This window comes from Camelina sativa, chromosome 17 (genome assembly GCF_000633955.1).
Source record: "Camelina sativa cultivar DH55 chromosome 17, Cs, whole genome shotgun sequence".
Classification (NCBI taxonomy): domain Eukaryota; kingdom Viridiplantae; phylum Streptophyta; class Magnoliopsida; order Brassicales; family Brassicaceae; genus Camelina; species Camelina sativa.
The window spans coordinates 34,026,870-34,036,486 of NC_025701.1; the positions used below are offsets into that span (position 1 = coordinate 34,026,870).

The following is a 9,617-nucleotide window of genomic DNA, read 5'->3' on the forward strand; positions in this document are numbered from 1 at the left end:
ACGTTTTTGGGCTTATATGGATTTAGTGTCTATGTGGTGTTAGGATTTAAGATTTAGGGTATAAGGTTAACTTTTTTTGTTTGTCAACAACTAAAGTTACTAAACTTAAAATTTAGTATGTTTATCACCAACTAAAGTTACTAAACTTAAAATTTAGTAATGAAAATAAAAAATAAATGTTAAAGAAAAAAAATATTAGAAAAGAAAGAGAAAAGTTAGAGAGAGAGATGAGAAGGAAAAAAAAGTAGAAAGAGAAGGTTAGTTTAGTTAGAGGGTGTAAATTGTAATTTGACATAAGAAAAGTATAGAGATAGTAGAAAGTGGGTGTAAGTGTCAATACTTTAGGAGAAAGTGGGTGTGGGTGTCATTTTCCCATTAATTATCATCTTGAGATTAATATAAATAAAATAAATGAGACATTAAGCTGTGTGTACTTCCCGGTTTGACGTATATTTTAGATTTTTGTCTGCTCTTGTGAACATTCATTTATATAATTGTGTGTGTGCGCGTGTGTGAACAGGTACTGAGCTCTTCTTCAATCAGTTCAGACACGAAAAAGCTATATATAATTTATAGGGAGATTCTCAAAAATATCACCAAAATAAGTTTTGTTTCAAACTTAGCACAACATCTCTAAAATTCCAAAAACAACAGTAATTAATCTTTTAAAATTAAATCCTAAATTTAAAATACTAAACTCTACTCCTTAAAACTATACTCTAATTGTGAAATTGAGAACCTAAACATAAAAAAAAAACAAATTCTAAAAATAATTTTAAATATTTTAATATGTTAAATAGTGCTTTTTGGAAATTTATGGAATGTGTGCTATAATCTATATATATAAAGTTCACTTTACTCACTCCTGGTGCTGCCAGGTCAGCCACATCCTCCTTAATTTTTGTGGGTCTTACAGATTTTAATAAAGTCTTTAAACAATTATACAAATGACAAACTGATCCACTAGATTTAATCCAAAGTCTGTAGGTCCAGCACTATTTCATCCAAAATCTGTAGGCCCATCACTACTTTTAAATTCTGTGGATTCAACCTTATAATATTTCATCCAAAGTTCAGCAATGTGAACTAAACTCTATTTTATTATTCAACCATAAAAAATAAAAAACGAAAGAAAAGAATAGAGCATCTACCCGATATATATGAAGTAAAACACTGAATTTGGAATAATATTATTACCAATTCGTACCTAACTTTTCATGTATCATTTATGCATGCTTAGTTCTTTTACATGTACGTGCATCATATGGTTAATACACATAATTATAAGAGGCAAATAAAATATTTTCTTAGCAAGAAGACAAGAACTATGATTAGAATCTCCATTGATCTTGTAATTATATATCACCTAAACAATTTTTTACTTTAAAATATTCATTTAGCGCATATTTATGTTAATTATAACTAATAGAAAGTTTAAATAAAATATATAATTAGTAAAATAAATAAAATGTTAAAATAAGAAAACAATACTATATTTTTTATTAGTGGTAATAATATAATTAAAATTGTCTATTAAACTGATCATAATTAAAATTATAAATGTATTATTGAGTTTTAGAATGGAAGTAAATTTTAAATTTATGATAGAATAAAAGAAATTATGTAATTGTGTATTATTGAGTTGTAGAATGGAAGTAAAATTTAAAATTATGGAAGAATAAAAAAATTCAGTAATTGTATTTATAAAATTTTAAACAGGAAACATCAAATTAAAAGTGAAATATTACTTTATAACATGATCAAAAAGGAAAAAAAAATTGATGTTTTGTTAATTGAATCAAATGCTTCTAATCCAAATTTAAGTATTGAAAGATCAACATCAAAACCTTTAAAAAATGTTTTTAATGAAATATATGAATAAGAAATAAACTCTCTTAATGATAAAAGATCTTGAAGTAGTCATCAATGTCGTTTATTTTTCCTAATATTACCACATGACATATATTTATAAAGATTTACTCTCAAAACTTTGAATGATTATATTCGAGCTCAAAAATTTATATTAATATAAAATTTAAATTAAATTCCCGCGCTTGCGCGGGTACAAATTCTTGTTGTCCATAAAACTTGATTTAATGCTATTTTAGGGTATTTCTCTTATAACAAAATACAATAAGTAATAACTCAAGTATAGACTATAGAATTGTTCAAATATCCTGTGCGTTTTTGTTAGAATTGTAAAAAAATTTAAAACTGCTCTTTTTGTTAGGCTATGGTGAGTATTTTTTAAACTTTCTGGTTTATAAACCTAGTAGAAGTAGACTCGCGCGATGCGCGAGATAACTTTATAATAATTTTAATATATTTTAGTTTTATTAAAATATTTAAAAATTTATATTTTGTATTTCGATAAATTATCTTATGTTTGTTATTTGTTTTGTTTTAAATAAGTATTCACAGTCACGTAAAAAAATGCTTGTACGTCTTGATTGTGCATTAAACTGAAAATTTATGTTAATATGAAAGGTTACTTTAAAATATTTAGTCTGTATCCCATAATATATAGAACTCCTCATGTTTTGATGCACAATCAAGACGTACAAGCATTTTTTACGTTGGAAAAAAGAATATTGATTACGTATAAAATAAATTGCGGATGAGCATGGATATTATTTGTTAGTTTGTCTGCTTTTAGCATAATCTATAAAATATCAATATCTTCTAAAACCAGATACCTCCAAGAAAGACGAGAAAGTAGCTTGAATTTCTCGAATAACCTCTTCTTGAGCTGAAACTCATGCTCTTCCTTCATTCTCTGTGAAACTAATTTCATTAATTGGATAAATAAAGGTAGCATAAATAATTTTGATATTTATATATTACCAGCATGCTTCACACATGCTTAAAAAGTTTTCTTATTATAATTTGAATGTTTTAGCAATAAAATATTTTAATCTTAATTAATTATAAAATGACTTCAAATGCATTTGTGTTCTAGAAGTAGAATTCTTTGTGTTTCTTGATTAATTGCATTTGGGAAAGAAAATTCGCTGTTAGATATTTCTATAATTTTATCACATATTTTATATCTATTGAACATACTAAATGCAAACTGAATTTTAGTTTAGAATTGAGTAAATAAATGTTATTAATATATTATTATATATATATATATATCACATAAAATTTTCTTTTTCTGTGTTATACTTTTCTGTTTAAAAATAATATATATATATATATATGTTGTATTATACTCGAAATGATCAACGAAAAAGAGTAAAAATATATCATCGTATTATTGAGTTACTTTTTTTAGTTTTAACTGCATAACCTAAGAGAACATAAAATAATTGTTCGCCAGATAATCTTTTTTTTTTTCTTCTATGTTTTTATTTCTAAAATCATGTGATGGATGGAAGAAGAGATAACTCAAATCTTCCTACTTCTCCAAGACATTGTTTTTCTCTCTATTTCCCTTCATCTCTCTCTCTCTAGAATGCAATTGGAATTAGCTTAGGGTGATCTTTGGATCATTCAACTTGATAAACATGTGGTAGAGGTGAGTCTTGTTAAATGTGTATTGATGAAACTTGCACACATGGTCAAATCCCATTGCCTTGTTCTGCTTGCGGGTAAGCACTATCATCACATCATCAACAATCAATCATGGCTAGGAAAAATAATGGAACATAAGAGAAGAGAAATTAGATGTTAATTATATTTTAAGAAAATAATTAAGACTAAATTGTGTAAGAAAATAAAAACTGAATTCGGAAGAATCATTTGGCTTTGGAAACCCATATCATGAGATATATATCACCTAGATGTCCAAACCTTCCTCGTCTCTAAATCCTACCATCGCAAAACCTTTCTCATCAGAAGTCATAACCTATAAATAAATTAAAGAACCATGGAAATGGTTATCAGAAAGAAAGTTAATAAATACATACAAACACAATTATAACGTTAAGGAACAAATTTAAAGTAATAGTATTCAAAACAGTTAATATTTGTTTAAACTCATTTTGGTGGGTAATACATACAAACACACTTGTATAAAATATAGTATGGGTAATAAGTAACATAAATATTGTGACTAAGATATAAAATCTATTAGGGTTTATGAATTATGTTCTAAAATTTTTATATTAAAATTTTATCAAATGGATCAAAAGAGAAATAAATTACAATATTGATATACAAAATAGGCATTCAAAACAATATTTACCAACATTTACAAGTGAGAATATGTTATGTTCCTAAGGCCTTCTTCATCTAACTCTTTCTAATGAATAACCACATTTCACATGTTCACTTCTATATATGCTCCAAAATTTTGACTCAACTTATTTATTTCAAAACCTACAAATAGCACACAAAGGAAAAAGTTAAATATTACAAAATTCAGAAAATTATGTGAGAGGTAGAATATGATGTTTGATGAAGATTTTTTATAGCTATTTATAGATAAATTTGAAGTAGTATGAGAGGGTTTTCAGTTTTTTTGGTCAAACATCATGGGAGTTATGGTTACTTTTCAAAGAATAAATATAACAAGGTTTTTGTCTGTGTGTTTTTTTTTGTTTTTTTGTTAAAATACAAATTGTATTGCAATTAATACATTAAAGTGTATTCATATGATGAAATATTTGTTTTTAAATTTTTTCAAACATCATGGGAGTTACATTAAAAAGAATTAATATGCGATAAATTATGTTAATAATTACTATTAAAGAAAAATAAAATATCATATTGTTTTATATCTTTAAATTATTTTAGAATAAATTGATTTGATCTTTTGGCACAAAAACTGTGAAACAAATATTATAATATATTTTCAACAAATGATTATTATAATATTAGAATATTAAAGAATTTAATTACCATCACATTATATTTTTCCAAATTTATGATACAAATATTTAAATCTTTAATTAACAGAAATTTATTTTATCCAAAATTATAATATTAATATTTAATTCTTTATTATTTGCAAAATTATAATGTTATGGTAATTATATAAAATATTGATAAATAATATCTACATATAATTACTAAAAGGACATTGCATGTCAATATATTTTTAAGTACAGAAATATCATTTAAATTTAGTGAATACGAAAAATAATGTATGTAATTTTGAGAAAATGAATTAAAAGAGTTTAATAATTGAGAAGTGAGGACAAGTGTTGAAAATATACGCTGCCAAATGTCATCGTGTTATGCAAAGTTAGGAGAAAACCTTCTCATATATTAATATATATATTTAATTCTTTCTTATTTGCAAAATTATAATGTTATGGTAATTATATAAAATATTGATAAATGATATCTACATATAATTACTAAAAGGACATTGCATAAATGTCAATATATTTTTTAGTACAGAAATATCATTTAAATTTAGTAAATATAAAAAATAATGTATGTAATTTTGAGAAAAATGAATTAAAAGAAGAGAATTTGTTAAAAATACCCTTTTTGGTATACCCCTTTTCAAAAATAGCCTCTTTTTTGGCCATTTTTATTTTTGCCCTCCTTTAATTTTTAATGACCATTTTACCCTTAGATGAAAAATATTTTAATCAATAAAAAGAAAAACAAAATTTTCTCGCCAAAAAAATTTTCGACATATTTTCCCGCTAAAAAAATTTCGAAAAAATTTTCGCGCCAAAAAAATATTTATCAAAAAAAATTTGATAAAAATTTTCGACAAAAAAAATTTTCCCGCCAAAAAATTTACAAGGTTTTTAAAAGGTTTTATAAGGTTTCTACCTTATAAACACCTTGTAAAGGCTTTTACAAGATTTTTTAAAGAGTTTTAAAAGGTTTTTTAAACACCTTGTAAAAGCGTTTACAAGGTTTTTAAAAGGTTTTTAAAAGGTTTTTAAAAAGTTTTTAAAAGGTTTTTAAAAAGTTTTTAAAAGGTTTTTAAAAAGTTTTTAAAAGGTTTTTAAAAAGATTTTTAAAATGTTTTTCAACACCTTGTAAATGCTTTTACAATGTTTTTAAAAACCTTATAAAAACGTTTACAAAGTTTTTATAAGGTTTTTAAAAAGGTTTTAAAAGGTTTTTAAACACCTTTTAAAAAGGTTTTAAAAGCGTTTACAAGGTTTTTAAAAGGTTTTTAAACATATTGTAAACGCTTTAAAAAGGTTTTTAAAAGTGTTTACATGTTTTTATAAGGTCTAAATTTCAATATTTTTGGCAGGAAAAATTTTTGATTTTGGCGGGAAAAAAATAATTTTTGACGGGAAAAAAAATTTTGGCGGGAAATTTTTTTATTTTTGGCGGGAAAATATTTTCGATTTTGATGACTGTACATTCTTGCTGTCACTTAAAAAAGGGTAATTTGGTCATTTTGTATATAAAGAAGGGTAATTTTAAAAATAGTCAACATGAAGGAGTATTTTTAAAAAGGGGTATGGAAAAAGGAGCATTTTTGAGAATGCCCCTTAAAAGAATTTAATAATTGAGAAGTGAGGACATGTGTTGAAAATATACGCTGCCAAATGTCGTCGTGTTATTTAAAGTTAGGAGAAAACTTTCTCATATTAAAATTATTATAATGTTATGGTAATTGTATAAAATATTAATAAATGTTATCTACATATAATTACTAAAAGGACATTGCGTGTCAATATGTTTTTAAGTACAGAAATATCATTTAAATTTAGTGAATATGAAAATAATGTATGTAATTTTGAGAAAATGAATTAAAAGAATTTAATAATTGAGAAGTTAGGACAGGTGTTGAAAATATACGCTGCCAAATGTCGTCGTGTTATTCAAAGTTAGGAGAAAATCTTCTCATATTTTAGTATTTAATTATTTTTTATTTGCAAAATTATAATGTTATGGTAATTATATAAAATATTGATAAATGATATCTACATAAAATTACTAAAAGGACATTGCATAAATGTCAATATATTTTTTAGTACAGAAATATCATTTAAACTTAGTGAATATGAAAAATAATGTATGTAAATTATAATGTTATGGTAATTATATAAAATATTGATAAATGATATCTACATATAATTACTAAAAAGACATTGCATAAATGTCAATATATTTTTTAGTACAGAAATATCATTTAAATTTAGTGGATATGAAAAATAATGTATGTAATTTTGAGAAAAATGAATTAAATGAATTTAATAATTGAGAAGTGAGGACATATGTTGAAAATATACGCTGCCAAATGTTGACGTGTTTTGCAAAGTTAGCAGAAAACCTTCTCATATTATATAAGATGTAGGCATGTTCCAAAAAATAAAAATAAAAATCATTCAAACAAAATGGCTTTGTCAAAGTTTCACCTTGCAGCCATTCTGTTAATCACATATTCTCTCATATTCACTTCTCAGGATAAACATCTTATACATTTTATTCATTTTTATTCTCTCTTTTTTTCTTAGTTCTTTATAAAATCTCATTTTCACTTGAAAGTTTTGTTGTACACATAATTAATAAACATGATTTTATTTTTCTAACAGCAAGTAACACATACAAATTGTAGAACAATACATAATTTCCTATTGGAAAAAATATAGTACACTACTAATGATCACTTTGTATTTTGGATGGAAATTGATAGTATTGAAGGCAGACGATATCAGCCCTGGAGTTTGTAATTTTAGAGGTCCATGCCATATTGACGACGACTATAGGAAATGATGTGGACCGCCTAAGTTCCCAGATGATACTACAGGGACGTGCATGGGAAATCCTCTTGGTACCGGAGATCTTTGTTGTTGTAGTTTTGGTACTTAGAAAAAATATTAATATCATTATCGTATGAATGTAATAAAATAGAGTATTATCAAGAACTGCACCATTCTCTCTAATACCATCTACACTTTCTCCCAGAAAATAATATAATATAATATAATATTTTAATTATTTATATCAAACATATTTTTGGAAAAAAAGTATTAAAATGTTTTTATATATTAACCAAATAGAAACAAAGTATTTATGTGGGGAATTTTTTTTTGTTAATTTCATGTATATGAGGATTTATTTTGTTAATTGGTATGATGATAGAATTGTTGAATGCACATGAAATTAGTAGTCTTCCAAATATTTATATGTAGTCGAAAACTAATTTAGATTAATAATCAAGGTAGATAACAAAAATTATCCTAATGAAGCTATTCAGACTCGTTGTGTCATCTATCCTAATCCTGATGAAGCTATTCCATTTTCTACTGCTATTTCGTCTTCTTTTGGATTCCTCATTCTTTATGTCTCTTGGTTGTCTACTTGTCTTCACCTTATTAGTTTGTGTCTTCATGTTCAGTTAGCTGCTTTTTCTATTCACTATCTTCAGCCTCGTCTAATGAATAAGTTATTCATAATCATTAGGTTTTTCTAATTCATCTGTTGTACAACGTAGAAAAGTCAAAACCATAACATGCAATGGATAGAAGAGAACTCATGAACACAACAAAAACATGAGAAATTGAGAATGTGAACCTAGCTCTTTAGATAAAAATATGCATTAAAAGCCATATAGATTGATATATATATATATATATATATATATATATATATATATATATATATATATATATATAAAGACATGAGACTTGCTGATAAAATGCATACACATGTTCACAATATATTTTACTCAAAAAAAAATATTTTTTTAGAGGATTATATATATGCATCTTCTGCATATTCCAAGCATAAAATAACATTCAATCATTAGCAAATAGTTAGAAGTAGCTATGGATCTCATATGAAAAAGGCCATACACATACAAATTGCATGAAAACAGAAAAAGAAACAAAAACCATACCTTTTTCTAATGATGCTCGTTGGTATTTGCAGGAAATATCCAATTGTGTGTTATTCTTCCTAAACCAAGAAGAGTTAAAGTGTTTCAAATGTATAGATGTTGAAAACTTGCTTAAAAGATTTCAGAAAAGGGAAGAGATAGAAGAATTATTGATTACCTTGCATTTCCTTGGCATCTGATTAAACAACTTTCACTCTTTGTCATCCCTAATGGCTCACCTTAATTCATAAGATGAGAATGAACTTTATTAGAATATGGTGACAAAAAAATAATGTTTTCTAGATGAGATATAGATGACTGGAAAAAGTTACACATAGGATAGAAGTTTGATTTGATCATACAGGCTTGTATGCACTCGAAGAAAGCATTTGGGGACCTGTTTCAAAACAATATGTTTGAAAACAGAGTAGACTTAACAATCTCCCATCTCTCATGAATGTACTTGCATTCTATGAGAATAAACAAAAACTGGTTTTGAAGACTGAACTTTTTTTTGTATTATTTTCCCTGACATACAATTACAGAGTGAGTTCTTATTTATACAACTTTGAGGAACATTCTAGGTTCTTTTACCACACACCTAATCTCATGACAAGTGGTGAACATCTACGCCTCCTCTAATGACAGAAGAGAATCATAACGGCTCGATAGTACAATGTCACCATCTTGTGCAGGTAATGTCTTTGTCACCTTCGTAGTCATCTGTCTCTGCTGTTTCCCTTTGTCGCATTGTTGCAGAGAAGGACAGAGTTGTTGAACTGTCGGACTCTGTTTTGGGAGTGGGCTTCCTAGTGGGCTTCTTGGACTTGGACTTTTGTCTTGGGCTTGATGTTGTAAACTCTCATCC

The 9,617-nt window shown here is 25.9% G+C and overlaps 1 protein-coding gene across 1 annotated transcript in view; it reads right to left on the reverse strand.

The window, feature by feature from the left end:
* The window catches only part of LOC104760047, a 10,387-nt gene continuing 4,551 nt past the window's right edge, over nt 3,782-9,617 (reverse strand). Inside the window, exon 2 of the mRNA XM_010482898.1 lies at nt 3,782-3,850. Coding sequence (XP_010481200.1) covers nt 3,782-3,850 — 69 coding nt within the window. The remainder of the gene's footprint in view (nt 3,851-9,617) is intronic.